This window comes from Oryzias latipes, chromosome 15 (assembly GCF_002234675.1).
Source record: "Oryzias latipes chromosome 15, ASM223467v1".
NCBI classification, from domain to species: Eukaryota; Metazoa; Chordata; class Actinopteri; order Beloniformes; family Adrianichthyidae; genus Oryzias; species Oryzias latipes.
In genome coordinates this window covers 14633701-14650623 of record NC_019873.2, presented here as the reverse complement: position 1 = coordinate 14650623, position 16923 = coordinate 14633701, and the positions used below count along the sequence as shown (strand labels likewise).

The window sequence follows — 16923 nt, the reverse complement described above, 5'->3', positions numbered from 1 at the left end:
TTTTTATTAATTAAACTTATTTAGACACATGTGAGTTTGTTATTTGCAAATGCTGAAGAGACTGAGACCAATTAGGGAAATATAAGTTCACTGTAACATTACTCAGCGGGACATAATCCCTTGCTCTTGGAAGTGGAATATAATCTCCATGACAGCCAAATCCTTGTCATCATGGAACAGTGTTTGAGGGTGTGAAATGTCCAGAAATGCATGGGAGCCCATTGAGAATTTCCATAAAAACGTGTCATTTTATCCCTGGGGAGACAACTATGAGGATTGTTCCAAAAACATGATCCTTGGATTGAAGAAATCCTGTCTCCCAAATACTTAATGCGGAAACAAAACAAAAATAAAAGTTCTTTTTTTTTAATGTTTGTTTTTTCCACCCGCCTGCCCTTGAGTTGAGTCACTTGCATCCTTTCTCCACTGCCCGTCCCTGAAGAGAATTGGCAAGATGCCTCTGACCCACGTTTGGCTGCTGGTATACCTTCCCTGTTAAGCCTAAACTTACAAAAACATAAACAAAATAAGTCGAATATATTCAAAAAATACTACCACATTTTTTAAAAACAAACAATTTAGTTGTAGAGAAAACATTTGTGTTGTACTGAATATCTGGAGTAAAATACTAGTAGCATTATACTGTTATTTGCTTTTTAAATAGCATTTAGAATACAGTTCTTTAAACTGAGGATTACTTTTCTTGTTTCTCAATCTGCCTTTAAAACCAAAATAAAAATGGTCAGGCTGACAGCCTTTAAGAAAGTATAGAAGTATGCAATTTACTATTTAGACATTACTGCTTTAAAAAGAAACAATATCATTTCACCTAAAGAGAAACATTTCAGTTTGACTAAAAAGAAGAAATCACCAGAAATGTGAACAATATAAAAGATGTAATTTCTGACTAAATATATTTTAAAAAGTGTAGATAAATGAAGAAAGATGATCGGACTGGGACTTTAACAAACTTTCCTTTTGCAGAAGTAGCTTAACTCTGCTCTCCTACTTTTACCTGAATTATCATAAATTAGCCTGTACTTTTAGGTCTGTCATTCATTTGGTTTTCCAGACGTAGCCTCACTGAGGTACAGTATGTAGTTTTTCTTTTGTGTCAGAGGTAGTCAGCTATGTCCTCTTTGTGGGCCCTTAGTTTCCATTCCCAACCAGGACCTGCAACACATGGAAAGGAGAAACAAACAGGCAGGTCCTGCTGAGGACAATGCTGGAAGATATTAGAATTAGCTGGGATTCTATCTATTTTGGCTGTACTTTTCTGTTATTGTTCCAATTGCATTATAATGAGCACAGCATTGAATACGTTGACTGAGGCTTCTGTGTTAAGCTCTTATTCCTTTGTAAGCAATAACATTTTCTGGGATGTCCAAACCTGGAATTATTGTCAAATACATTCAAATTTATAACCATCATTCTTGCATGCAGGATCACTTTAGTGTGTTTGTATACATTTGAAAGCTTCAGACCTGTCCTCAAATTTTATAGATAAACTGAGCTCTTTAATGCTGGACTTTTAGCTCCAGTGTTGACATTCTTTTAATCACCAAAACTCTTCAACTGTTTACACAATTAACATTGTGCGACATCTCCGGTGTTAAAGTGTTACATTTACCGGTGAAAGTTACTGTTTTATTCAAAAGTGCCTTTGATTACCAGCAACTTCACCTGATACTCAACCTTGTTAGTTGCAACAAATGGCATTCTGCTTCTGCGTTTCTTCTCATAATTATTTTATCATCACTTATTGAATTGGTTTGGGTAAGTTTTCAGTTGCATTCCACTACTATTTAGCTTGATATCACAAAAAAACCTGTCATGTAAAGGTTATATTTATTTTTGTCTTAAATCTATTGACTTAGATTAACGGAAGGTCTTCTAACTAGATGTCTATACATATTTCATTTTACAAATAACAAACTGCTGCAGGATTTTCAAAATAAAAAGCTGTTATCTAAGCTCTTGAAGAGACTCTAAATCACTTGAAGGAGGATTTTTAACTTTGGATCATGTTTTAGATGAACATAAGATGTTATGAAATTATCTAGAAGCACGATAAATCTCTTCAAAGTAATGACAATTAGTTTGAACATTAAGAAGAACTTTAAGTGCACAGTCTTGAGACTAAAAGACCAAGAACATTTTTATTAATTATTTCTTGATCTATACTTTCTTTTATCTGCATGTTTCTGCTGAAGCCTGAGAGTTTAGCAGCTTTAGCAAATAATGTTTTTTTTTTCTAAAATCTTGTCTTCAAACCAATTAGTGCCAACTCTGTGAATATGTGTTTTGAGGTTTATGTCAGCATGGATTAGAGTAAAATGTGGAGCATAAAACCAAGAGAACAACCGAGGCTCATGGGTACAACTGGAAGAAGAAGACAGAGGAGGGCGGGGTGCAGCAGGCAGCTTGGAGGTTATAAGTTGTTGGAGAAAAACAACAGAGTACAAAACATTCAGATGGAGAGGAAGTGTTGAAGAAAAGCTGCAAGACAACAGAGGAGAGTTAAATGGGACATGGGGGAAATGATGGAAGTGATGTGATAGAGCAAAATATTCTTTAAATTATGAGAGAAAGAATGGGAGCAAGGAGGAGGAATGAAGAAAAAGAGGGCAGAGCTGATATGAGGACAGGAAAAAAATGCACACAGAGAAATAGGGAGTGACAAGACACACTTATGGAAAAAAGATGGAAAGCGGTGAAGAAAATGGAAAACTGCAGTAGATCCACATAAAGACAAGAAATCTGAGTTTGTGTTTAGTGTTATCTTTTATCTAGCCCATAAAATCTACTGCATCCTTACAGAAAATATATATATTTGGGTTGTATATTACTAATTTAATAAAAAGTTATTTATTTTTATGTACACACCTAACTTCTTCTTTTCCCTATTGTCTCATTTGACTTTTTATTTGTAAATTAATTTTAATAAAGCCACATATTCTTTGTATGAATTAAGCCAAAGCAATTAAATGATGTAGTAAATGCAATGAAATACAAACTGTTGAGAAAAAAAGGGCATGGATGCTAACTACTTTTGCAAAACAAATTATTTTAAGAAACGTCTTTTTTTCATCTGTCTTAGGTGAAGAAATCTAAAATGAGGAAAACCTGAAGTTATTTCAGGCTTTGACCTTGCAGTCTTTTGTTGTCGGGGATTATTCCAAAAAGAGCCAGTCTATATAAACATCTACAGTAAGTGTGTGTATGTGAGCATGAAAGAAAAACAGTCACTGATTGAGGATGGCAACAGTTTCATCAGTTTATATTTTTACCGGTTAATCGCAGGACATTAGGCTAAATCTATTGCTTAACAGTCACCTCTCGCCAGTCTACATGGATACACAAGCTATATTTAAACAGGTGTATGCAAGTCATTTATTATTATCATTGCTCTGCAAATTGATAGTGAGCCTCTATGGATGTCAGTTGTTTTGATTTGTTTTTATGTTGTTCCTTTAAAGCAGGGGTGTCAAACTCATTTTCACAGAGGGCCACATCAGCACAGCGGCTGTCCTCAAAACGCCAGATATAACTTGTACAAGTAACTAAATGTAATGAAAAATAAATGTAACTACTCCTTAATGTGAAATAACTCATTATTTATTCATTTTTACTTTTTAAAGTAACAATTACAGTTGCACAGAAAACATATGTTAGCTTGTCACTCTGGCATAAATCCTTTTAATTATTTTCCACTTGTTAAAACCCACATAACTCCATTAATGAAGGATCACACTGTCCAAGTGTTCTGATTATTTGTCATCCCTCAAACAATTCCCCCCTTATTTTGCTCTTTGGTCCCCATTATTACTTGTGTATTTTTCCCTGTCTTTACTTCCCATCGTTCGTCCTCCCATCATAATTTACCAGCTCAAATGGATGTTTCAGCATGTTCCTAAGAGACCAACTGACTGACTCATCCTCGTTTATCATTTCACTTTGATGGACTCATTTTTCTGTGTGTGCGATTTACACCCGTCACACAGAAAGAAACACCTCCACAGTTGATAGCAGCATTATGGTTGCTTGTCTATAAATGCTTTAACCACGTGTACATTTTGTTAAACAGCTCTATTGGAGTGAGAACATAACATTTAAGTCTTTTTTTAGCTCCAAATTTCTACTTAGATCACAGAGAAGTCACTTACAATGTATATATAAATGATTTTGTATCTTCTAATTATACTTCTAAGAAAAGTAGGCAAAAAAGTTCTGTCATCTCTGTAAGTTAATTTATTCCTTTTATGTGTTAAATATTTCAACAGAGAGATCATCCCTTTGAAAAAAGCATCCAGCAGCTGAATGACAGCTGAGTCAGAAAATACCAAACGGGGAGTATTTTCAGGGAGTGACGACACCGGTCTATGGCGCTTGCTCAACACCTCAGCTCTGAAAGCAGATATGATCTTAAGCAGCCTGGAGAGTGAATACAGTAGGTGTTAACAGAGAGGCTGCAAACACTACAGGCCAGATATTAAACCCAAGTCAACAGTTGAAATCATTGATCATCCAAAACATTTTTAAAGAAATGCCAGCAGACATTTAAAATATCCTCCCTAAGTTGAATGCAATACTTTCTTACTCTTTTCATATGCAAAACTGTTTTGCTGGTGTGTGGGCTGACATAATCAGGTGTGACAATCTTAGCTAAATGTGGGCAAATACCACGTTACAAAAAAGTTGAAGACTGTTGACACAGTAGGCAGAATGAGGATGTTTGTTTTTTATAAAAAAAAAAAAGGTGAGATGAACTTTTCCCATAATTAAGTCACAGGAACAATATATTGCTTTTGAACTTTTTAAACATTTTGATGACTACCTGTAATTTATTGTTCTTACTCACTCCAATGAAAACTGTATATCTAACATGTTCTTTTCTGATGATGGAGGACGTATAAAAAGAAAATTATGAATAAAACTATGTTTCTTATTTACTTTTATTAAATCGTTGTGAATTAGGAGGAGAAGAAAAAATGCAGTTTAGGAAAAACTTATAGTTGTGCCATAGTTACTACAACTGGCGGGCCACAAGCTCCCTGCTCTGCTCCATTCCGATGTACCCACTTGCAGAAAAATAGATCTGTGTATGTCTTTGTTTTCCTTTTCAGAGCTGGTTTTTGGCAGAGGCGCCTGGATAGCTCCAATGTTGCTCGCCATTTCTGTTGCACTGTTAATGTTAGGTTGGGGGTGTGAGGGGCTGTAAGATAGCAGGAGAGCTTGTAAACAAAGGGTTGATGGGATATCAGCACAGGCTTACACTGCACCAACAGTCCCGCCCACAACTCAAAAGCAAATTTCCGATGAACTACTGCCAATCAGAAGAAACCATGTCTTAGAAAAAGGGTTCTTGTTCTCCAACTATTTATACAAGAAGCCTAGTAAACTAAAGACTTTAATCTGTTACTTTGTGAAGCTAACCTACACGTTACAATAAATGTTATTTTCATACATCTTTTTTGCTTAAGTCAGAAAGTTAAAAAAAACAGTTTGTAATGTCTGCAAAAAATAAAAAATTAGTCTCACCAAGCCTGAATCATTGAGAACTATCATAAAACTTGAAATTTACTACTTCTAGATGTAACTAATGAGCCAAACATGCAAAACATCCCCTAAATGTATTTTTAGGATGAGAGAAGTTATTTAAAAAGCTGTGGCTGAAGTAAGCAAACATGTTCCTGATAGCTTCTGTGAATTCCTTTTTGTAAAATCAACTCTTGTTGCGGTCAGATGAGAAGGAACTTTTGCCCTATTAGTGCACTCCCGCAGTCCTGTGATCATTATCAGCTGTCGCCTCCTTCCTGCCTTTAAACTTGAACCAGAGGCTCTGCTCTGATTCCCTCGCAGCTCCTGTTTGCTGCCGGTAAGCCGCACCCAGCTCGTGGCCACTTGTTCCTGCACCTGTTCTCGGTCAGTGGCTGGCGTTCCTGCGGACACATGTCACTGAAAACGCATTACACAGTGGAAGCACACGCAACAAATGAAAACACATGCTCCTGGAGGGCAGCCTTTGTGTCTGGGTGAGCTTCACTGCGTGTCCAAAGCATATGGATCAGCAGTTCTTTGTGGTGGCCCAGCAAGAGCTTGCTTTCAAACAGCGATGGCTTCTTCTCACGTCTCTCTTCTTTACTTTAACACAGCAAGGGAGATTTGATTTCTATGTTTATAATTTTTCCAGAGGTACATATTTACAGTTTTTCAAATGGAACTTGCTTCTCAAATGAAAGGGGTTCAAACTAAATGAATGGAATAAACAGGATGATTTTCCATGGAATTAGTTACTTGCAGCCCACAGTTCAGTCAGCGGATCATTGCTTGCACATAGTTCTAGAAAAATTCTGTTTTCATGAAAGTTTGAAAAATTTCAAAGGAGGAATTTGTTGCTCAAATTGTTTTCATGTAAATTTCAGTCCATGATGCTCTATGATTCTGTCCTGTCATCTTTTTATTTTATGACAGTAAGTAGATAAACTGTTGCTATGTGACTCGTCTGTGTGTCTTTAAATGTTTGTTTTTCAGTGAGCTGATATGGAGGTCACCACAGCCAAACTTCAGATCAATTTCAATTTAACTGCAATTTAACTTATTGAACAGGAAAAAGATTTAAAAATCTCAGTTTAAAACGTTTTTTGGAAGGTTCCTGCTCTGCAAAACATGAAACTCAGACATTAGTATTGTATACCAAGACAAGACGGAAGAAAATCATATACCGGTAATCAAGATAGCTCAAGGAGGATACGTGCCTTTTTTTTATTTATAAACTACATTATTTATACTAAAGGTCTTCTCTTTAATTGCTTCTGAAATATGATATTGAAACTCAACTTCTCTTTAGCAGATTGACACCAAACCTGAAAATATGTTGATTAAATAGTGTATGCTGCTCCTAGGACTTCCATTTCAGAAACAACCTTTTTCATCCTGCTGGGCTGTTTCTGCCTGCAAAAGCATCTCCAAAAAATGAAATTAACATCCAACATGATTTTGCTGTCAAATTAATCTCCCAGCATTGCTTTTCTTGGCACCAGAATGATTTACTTACTTTTTTTTATTTTATTTCCAGAGAACAACCAGGAGGTCTGGACTCTTTGGACTTTTGATTTGGGGCAGTGTTATGTCCGTGAAGGATTATGTTTGTATGATGACACACTCATAAACAGTTGCAAGGCACTGCGCTCAATCTCTAAAGTCCACCCCAGAAGGAGGATACAGGCGAGAATTTATATAAGTAATAATGAGCGAAGTATATATATTTACAGGGAAGGAATTTCACTGGGGGCTATTTATAAAATCCAGCGATAAATCCTCCAGGGTTTAATGCCAAATCTTGCTACTGGCAAATTACTGACCAAGCTGCAAAAAGTACAAAGATGTATCCTCACATTCTCTTTCAGAATGGTGATCAATACAGGACAAAGCAATGAATTGAGCCTCTGAGAGGAGCAGCAGCAGCAGAAAAAGGCTCACGGGACTCCTTTCTTTTTTGTTTTGTTGATAGCAAAGTTATTTGGGATCTTGACCGCGCTGTGAAGCTGTCAGCTCCGTAATCGCACACATCATCACAGAATAAAAAAAAGTTTATGAAAGGCTGTTGTTTTCATCGCTCTTGCTGCTGCTTCCTGCTGCTACTGATGAAAAAATAAACTAACGTAATGGAGAACCCAGGGTTTACATTAAATAGGATGGCCCAATTTCTAATAAAAAGGTTATTAAAAATAAAAAAATACTTGAAGATTGTGAATATTTTAAAAGGCCAAGTGTCAGAACTGGACTAAAATGTTGGAGATGTTTGTTGTTTAGTTTCTTTGTTTTCACTGATTTCTATACCTGTTGCCACTTTCTTTGACTTTTCATGAAATGTTAGTTTTTAGAAAAACACAACTCTGAGTATGAATTAATTGCCACATCAAATAAAAATACCCCTTTTAAAGTTTGATGTTCACATAGTAAACTTTGTGTTCTGTATCTTTTTCACAAATTTGAAGTGTTTTAGACGGTTAAGACTGATTTTTGCTTGTATTTCCAGTTGTCTTCATTGCCATGAGCTTGGAAGCCAGATTGGAAGTTGAATTTGAGATTTGATAATAAGAAAACTCCTATATTTCTATAGATTTATGTATATCAGCTGAGATTGATCTTCAAGTTAATCTACCAATGAAATGTCCCCATTTTCCCGTCTAAGATTGCTAGCTGGCTGGAGCCTATCCCAGCTGTAGTGCACCCTGGAAACCGAATGGAGACATACCTATCCGCTATCCTGTGTGGCCTATAAGTGTTGTACAATGGCCATGAAGGTCTTCTAAACTGTGGACCGCTTTTACCATTGACACTATGTCAATAGCAAGGTCAAGTACAAAAATAACCTCCAGCTTTGGATTCCAGTTTCAGATGAACAGGAGGATTGAAAGGCAGTAGCGTGGTGTAAATACATGGATCATGGCTCAGTTTGACAACAAAATGTGATCTACTTCTCAAAGTAGCTCAAACATTACTAGAAAGCTGTTGTCTTGTCGACAAACTGTTAAACTTTTTTGTTCCATTTTTGATCCTTTTTTTCTATTCAAATCAACTTAATCTAATGGCACGTTTTTAAAACTATTTTTTTACAAGATCCCACTTAAGCAATGATGGCATAAAAACAGAGCTGCTAATAAAGCAAATAAATAAAATAAATTAAAAAAACGAGCAAAAAACTGTGAAAAACATACATATAATTTAAGATTACATCTGTAAATGTTATACAAAAGACTGTTAAAAGATCTCTAGACTCAAGGGTCAACAATATATACTAAATATTTTTTTTATTTTGTTTTTATGATGCAATGACAGACTACCACTGATTCACGTATTTTTGTCTATTCTAATATCCTTCCCACCCTGCCTTGTGATTGGTTAATGGTGATGTCATGTGGCATGTGTCAACAACATCAGATTGAAGACCCTTCTTGACATTGCTGTGTGATGTGTAATGTGCACACTGACCAGATATACCAGCAGCCCAAAAGGGGTTCATCATTCAATGTCTTTGGCTTGCTGACTGACAGTCAGTCTGTCAGCAAGCCAAAGACATTGAATGACGTCCATATGCATTCAGAGGCTGATTCCAAGTGCAGCTATTAATTCCTCAACCCACAGAAACTGTCTCCTTAGACTGGCATCACCGATTGACTACAAGCCTATTCTGACAAAGATTGCTTGTTTCTGGAAGAGGCATCACTCTGCGTTTGAATAAGTATGTAAAAAAAGAGATCATTCTTTATCACTTTTTCCCAGTAAACCTACATATAGTGAAAAGTTTAATGTATGATTTATATAAATAATGTATAATAATATAATTTAAAGGCATTTAGCAAAAATATATCTACAAGATGTACACTGAAACAGAGTATATATGTTTTTATCTATCTAAGTATTAAAACACAACTGTGAAAAGGGTATATTTTTCTTCCTAATATAAAATTTTAATTTAAATAATAAAATTATTTCATTTTCTGATCTCAGTCAGGGTTAAATTGCCATGTGATATTACCAACGTTTTTATCAGTTGGATTATAAAAATAAAAAAGGAAGAAATTTAGATCTTAAACTCTGAATCTTTATTTCGTCATACATAAGTATGAACTTTTAACTGTATTACTATACATAAGAACGTATAGTATTCAATGCAACCAAATGTAAACCAAAGATGTCTTACAGTCTTTTCATGTAAGGAAATGTCAACCTAAAGCAAATTAATGTTATGTATAATGAACCCCACTAATGTTAGTTCACTTTAAAAATGTTTTAAGGCACTTTTCTTGATCTTTTCTAATAATACTCCACATAAGTACCCAACAGATTCTAACTGAACCTGGAGTAATTCCTCACACTCAACATGCAACTGGATAATTGAGAATTTGTCCAAAAAAGACATCCTGTTCAAAGTGAGACAGCTTAACAATGGATTTTTTTGCCCCTTGCATCGTGTCTTTAAGCAATGCTGCCTGGTCTATTTTTTCTTTTTGCTATTTCAAAAAAGAAAAACACTGATTTTGAATCCCAGCAGAGTGGCACCTCTTTTGCCTTGTCTGTTTCTCACGCACAGAAGCCCAAACTGGGCAGGGCTGTTGTTGGGAGGGGTTGGCGACTGAAATAAGAGGGAGTGAGTCTGATGACACTGAGCATGCCACTTGAGCACATGAGCGTTGTAATGTGATCTGAATTCAGTGACAAAAGCCATATTTTTTTCTGTAGAGGTGTGCCAAAGCTATATATAAGAAGTCTGAGGCTGAGGAGGCAGACAGAAGACGGACAGACACCAGACATCCACCATCACCGCAAGAGACTGGTAGACCTAAATCTGCTTTCAGCCACCAATAAAAACTAGGAGAGGGATGGGGCTGCACAGTGTTGAAGAACTGGTAAGTTCTATCACTAGAATGTCACTGATGATTGGATGTGGGAGATTTAGTTGCACTGGAAATGTGAAACTGTTTACCAAAAAGATAATTTCTGTTTCACTTTTTTGTAGAAATATTAAGACGATAGATTATTTTTTTTCGTTTCTAAGAAAGATGGTTTATTATCATAGAAAACTATTTTGTTTAAATGGTGATAATACAATTAAGATTTTATTCAAATTTACAGACCAGTTGCATGGATAAGCAGTATGAAACAGGTTTTCTAAAAAAAACGTGCTGGATTGCAGCATTAACAATAAGGAAAGGAAAGTACTTCAAATGTGCTTCAAGTGGAAATAGTTTCTTTAGAAAATAATTAAAAAGACCTAATTTTGTGTTGCACTGGAGAATACTCAGAAAACGCATGAATGAAGCTGTTTAAATAGTGCAGCCTAAAGTGAAACTAATTCAACAGCTGTTGCCATGACTTTACCTAATTTCTACTCAATGAGGTGTTAAAAAGGATGATAATGTGTTTAATTATAAGTTACTTCTCAATCCAGGCAGATGTTTTTAACCATTATTATTTTTCAATGCAAGGAGCCAGTTTAGCTCGTGCTGGTTTGCGGCGCCTTCCGTCCGTGAAACCAGGGTTCGAATCCGTGCTGCTCCCTGTTCCCTTCTCTACTTCTGTGCCGGTCCCAAGCCTGGTTTGAGAGGGTTGCGTCAGGAAGGGCATCCGGCGTAAAACATTGCCAAGTTTACCATGCGACTTGTTCGCTGTGGCGACCCCTGATGGGAAAAGCCAAAAGAGAAAGAAGATTTTTCAATGCAACTTTTATAAATGGTTGTTACAGCATGTCATTGTTTTATTCATTTCCAGTACACACAACAATAATACAGCAATGTAAAGCAACTTTGTGCATGTATTTTACTGCCAACAGTGCTAGTTTGTAATCTACATTTTTAAATGGGTGTAGGCTGGATTAAATTTGAATCTCAGAAAAGCTTTCCTTGTTTGCATCAGTGGTATGATGCATTCAGGGTGCTCTCAAGCCCTCTGCTTCTGCCCTTTAGGTGACCGGTAAGAGGTCGGAGGGCGTAGAGGCAGATGACTTCCAAGGGGGAATGTACGAGGCAGCTGTCAATCAAGAGAAGCAGGACGACCGCAGGTCACCCAGAGAGCCAGAGGAGGCCAACAGTGGCAGCGAGCAGGAGGAAGTCAGCGTGGCAGCTCTCAATGTAAGAACCAAAGAAAGAGTGATGGGAACTGCACTGCAGCAGCACACCCTTTAAGACAGCAACAACAATTTGCATGAAGACCAGTAAAATGTTCATATTCCAATTGATAATAACAGTACATCTCAAGTTTCAAACACAAATTGTTAAAAAAGAAATGTATTCTTTAGTGTTCCTTTATTGTTTTTTTCCTGTTTGGATGCTTTATCAAAACATCTGGAGATTGACGATCTTCTGGAAGCATAATAATCTGACACATAAGTAATCATTATTGCAAAAACATGTTTAGTGCTTATGGAAAGATCCAAAAGATAACAGAAGTGAGAAAAAATATATTATTTATGAAGGACAGCCTCATAATTGCTGCTGCAGGAAAACATTAGTCAGAAATGGGGTTATGGCAATTAACTCATTTTATCTTGGAATATTCGACATGTTTTCATAAATATTTAGACTTTGACAAGAGTTGGGCAAAATCCTAAAACTTTGTAATTTAAGGAAAAATATTTCCCCATCACTTTAAAGGTATTAGTATAATTTAACAATAACAGCATAATAAGTGAACATTTGTCTGCACTGACACAATTTTAGAACATTTTATGATCATATTTTAGGAGTAAGATGTTTTTCGGATTTGATTTCTTTGTTTTCTTTTTCACATCTATGTATTTTGAAATCTAGACAACATTAATACTTGGAATAAACTTTATATGTTCCATCCTGCTTTGAATTCTAAGTTTTAGTTGATTTTTTTTAATTTTATTTGGAGTGTTACATGTTTTTTCTCCTAAAACAAAACCTAAATACCTTAGTACAAAATTAAAAAAATTAAAAAAACGTATAAACACATTTAAAACAGTACACATTCAGAAATGTTCAAATGAAAACATTTTTACAAATTTTAAACAAACTTTAATTTTTAAAACAATAAAAAACATAACTCTGCTGTGCTTTTTGCTAAATATCTTCATTGTTGTTGTCATTCTGCTGACACCTCTGTTGTGTTTGTGCCCCATCAGACTGATAAAAGCGGCAGACTAAAGCTAGAAACAGTGGATGACCTGTTCAACATCCTGCAACTGAAGAAGAGGAGGAGGGAGAGGAAAACTCCAAGTCATAAAAAACTACAGCCGGAGCCTGAGATTGTGGTAAGGAGTTTAATTTAGTGACGTGTGTGCATGCAAAGTATGAGCATTTTTCTATTTTATAGATGACATTGATCCTGAAAAAGCTAATTACAAAAAAAGGGAAAGTAAACATGGTTCTCCATTCTCTGTCTAGCCTGAGTCTGTGGATGAGCAGCTGTTTCTAGCAGCTTCCATGGAGAACAAAGTGGCTGTGGTGGAGAAGTACCTGTCAGATGGAGGCAATCCAAATGTAGCCGATAATGTAAGAGCATTATTATCAGAAATAATCATTTAAAGAAGAGGTGGGATGTCCATTTTCAGATTTGAGGTCAAATTTGCCCGTTTTTCTCATAACTATACAAACAAACGTGTTATATTAAACAGAGACTGACACACGGTTAAACTCAAATACTAATAATCTTTTAACCAAATTACATTTTTTAAAATACAATAGAACCACAGTTTGTCTATTGAAATTTGAATGAACATTTAAATAAATTTAGTTGGACACTTTGCTTTCCAGTTCCAGAGAACGGCTCTGCACAAAGCCTCTTTCAAAGGAAACCTGGAAGTAATGACAAAGCTCCTGGAGGCCGGAGCTGCCATCGAGGAAAGAGACAAGGTAAAAGGTTAATGTCCAGCACAATGTGTGTGCGTGAACAGAGTCCAACGGTCAGTGCTCATGTTGCAGTTGGAGGCCACGGCGGTCCACTGGGCCTGCAGGGGTGGCAGCCTACCCGCTTTAGAGCTGCTCCTTGACCGCGGAGGCAAGTTCATGTCCAGAGACAAGGTGGGTCCACACCAGAGTCAACACTCCTTCTCCCAAAATTTGTGTGTGTTGCACCATCTTGTGGCAGGAGAAGATGGTAGACAGAATTACTCTTGAGCAAAGCATTTTTTTTTCCTTTTTTTCATAAATTTCTTTTTCAAAAACATAATTAAAATGTGAAATCTCTTTCTTTCTGCTCAGCTGAATAGCACTCCTCTTCATGTGGCCGTGAGGACAGGGCATTGTGAGTGTGCCGAACATCTCATTCACTGTGGCGCAGATGTCAATGCCAAAGATAGAGTAAGAGCTCAATCAGAATTAAGTCTAGCTCCACAGCAAGCCTTCCTCTGGGATAAAATGAAAATGTTTAACGTCTGACTGCAGGATGGAGACACGCCAATGCACGATGCAGTGAGAATAAACAGATTCAAGATGATTAAACTGTTGATGATGTACGGGGCCAGCCTTCATACAAAAAACTCTGTAAGTACAGCAATAGTGTACGTATTTTCATAATTATTTGTCAGAAAAATATGTTCTGTTTTAGTTTTATTTGGGAAGCTCAATTTGTATTTTACATAAAACACGTGATGTGCTTTGATTGGTTAATTGAAACAGCTAGAAGGGGATTATTTTAATATACAGTTAGGGATAGGTTAGATTTTCATGTTTATAGAAAAAATTCAGTTTTCTTCCCTCATATGCTCTTTTAAAAGGTAAAGAACTTTTGGACATTTTCAAAAATGATTTCAGGTACATCTTATAAAAATTAGAATATCTTAAAAAATTTAAAGACCCACTCTGATGAAAATTGTGGTTTTAACCTTTTCTTGGGCATTTTTCTGATGATGGAGGACAAATATTATGTAGAAATAAGCTTAAAATTGGTTGGTATGAGGGGGTAAATATGGGGGTATGAGGGTCTGTAAGCTGGGGAACTTGTAAAGAGATGGATGATGGGAAGTGGGGGATTGCTTTGGCTAAAATCAGCATAATCTTAATTAACTCTATAACACTTTCGCTATAAAAAGTTACACCATCACTTTTGCTGGGTAATCGCTATATACCCAATACTTTTCATAAAAAATAGACCAAAACATGACAATACATAAAAAATTAGATTGGTTTTCTTTTATTTTCTACTTTGGTAGAAATGTATTATTCCTAACAAATAATAAAATAATACTAGAAATTTGCCCTTAGGTCTCATTCCCGGGACATGTGAGACTTCCCTGGAGAGTCTCACCTTCCTTGACAAGAAGCATATTAAAATTCATGTAAATAGTTTTGCGTGGGTGAAAATCACCTGGCGATAGTGCTCTAGGGTTAAAAGACCACTGGGTTTTATAATAGATAAAACGATTATCGAAGTGGTTTTTAAACTTGACATAGGTTTTTTGGTTTAGGTTTTTAGTTATTTTGATGATTTTGGTAATGCCTCTTTTCAATGCCAAGTTCGTGGCAGCAGTCGGCAGTAATTATACGGATGTAATGTAATGTCTGGAAGCACTAGTGTAGGTCGACAAGATGACATTGCTGTAATGGAGCCTGATAGATGATTGTGCACCAAAAGTCATCCCTCTGAGACATGTAGAGGTGACAAAAACATTATCTAGAAATAAGTGAAAGTAGTTGATGTGTGTTTTTTAATACTTTAATAGTATAGACAGATAACACACATTTATCCCCATGTTTTTGCTTTAACTGTAGCAAGGTCATCTTATTTTACAGAACCAAAGACCTGAAAGAAAGCAGTACAGGGAGGGATGCATGGAACATGAAGTAACAACATAAAGAATTTAGAGATATTTAAAAGCTTCACTTTTATTTGTTTTGTATTTGTGTGTCTGTTTCTCTCATTCAGGACGGGAAAACGCCTCTGGAAACCTTGTATTCTTGGCAGAGTGGAGCAAAAAGCCTCTTGTGCAACTTCAGAGAGGAGAAGTCCCCTCAATCAAAATAAACCCCCGTTACTTAGTTTCTTTAGAAATCAGTGTTGAATGTATTAAAGAGAAGGATTGCTGGTTTAAAGAATACATCTTTTATCAAGTACACCCTAAATAAGAACCAACAGTCTATTTGTTGTAAACACTCTTGTTGATTCAGGGATTTCAACTGCCAACCTCTCAGGCTGATGCTTTGACCTGATGCACTTGCATTATTGTGATGTATTGAATCCAGCTCAGCCTTGTGTGGGGTTACGACACTTTAGTTAAGGACGTTTGATCAATAATGTGAAATCAAACCCGGATGCTGATAATTTTCTCTGGTGGAGTCACTGATCGCCTTATATTGCTGGACAATGTCTCGGCAGACACTGTGGGAATGTTTTGTAGTTTCTTTTTTTTTTATAAGAAGCTGAGTTCAAATCAGCAAGAATGCATCGTAAAGATGAGTTATTTATTGATTAATGACATCACTATCAGATTTATGAGGTTTGACTGAAACTTTTAGACTTTTTTTTTTATATCAGTCATTTTAGTTAATTTTAATAGAACCTGGACTGCTTTATGAATCGCTATGACAGAAGAAAAACATTGTATTGATATGATACAGTTTTGGAAATCATTTGAATGAAGTATAAAATGGACTCTAAGGACTTAAGGACAAACTTGGTCTTGTTTCAAGCGTTTTGCATATTGTTGCATTCAATAGTTTGTTGGATTGTGAAATGAGATGGGAAAAAGTATGTTTTGTGTTGTTTTGAGAAGAAGCTCTTCTGTTATATTTTTAAAGAGCAAATTTGTTGTAAATTTTAGAATGATCAAATAGGCTATTATAAATTAAACTATGCTGGGTGATCATTTATTCTTCTTTTAGGAAGCGATGCTCAGTTCTCAATTTAAAAGGGGGAAAAACATGCAATACAAGTAAAGAGAAAAGTTTGTTTATGTATTGATGATGGTTCAGAGGAAGTCTGACAAGCACTTGTTGCAAACGTTTTTAAAATATTTATTAACTTTTATTTGTATGTATTGATGACAACAAAAAGTCATGGTAAGAGTTTTGAAATAAAACCTTTTTGCAGTGTTTTTTTTTGTTGTATTACAAGCAACGAAGTAATCTTTTTTTGCGGAACAGGCAGTGAATCAAACAGAATCTGAAAAAAAATCATGCTGGAACATATTGATAAATTTGGAGAAAAAAAATGCAAATTCAATTTTACGATTAATATAAGGTTACTGAAATTCCAATTAAAAGTCCACTTTCGTTTCAATGTAATGCAACCAACCCACTGCCACAAAATAAAGAATGCCTTTAAAATTAAAAACACTTGCTTTACTTTTTTCTTGAAGATTTGGCAACCCCACGAGCAGAAACTGAGATGACAAAGGAGGAAAATGATTAACATAAGGCTGGACTTTTAAAAAATAAAACAAAAAAATCAAGCTAT

At 35.8% G+C, this 16923-nt stretch overlaps 1 protein-coding gene across 1 annotated transcript; it reads left to right on the top strand.

Annotated features, from left to right (window-relative positions):
- Nucleotides 1-10241: 10241 nt before the first annotated feature.
- ankrd1 (ankyrin repeat domain 1) lies at nucleotides 10242-16561 on the top strand. The gene is made up of 9 exons (XM_004077274.4): nucleotides 10242-10415; nucleotides 11472-11636; nucleotides 12653-12781; nucleotides 12915-13022; nucleotides 13284-13382; nucleotides 13452-13550; nucleotides 13731-13829; nucleotides 13914-14012; nucleotides 15394-16561. Exons 1-9 carry the CDS (start codon nucleotides 10389-10391, stop codon nucleotides 15490-15492), a joined length of 924 nt encoding a protein of 307 aa, XP_004077322.1. The 5' UTR covers nucleotides 10242-10388; the 3' UTR covers nucleotides 15493-16561.
- The last annotated feature ends 362 nt before the right edge of the window (nucleotides 16562-16923 follow it).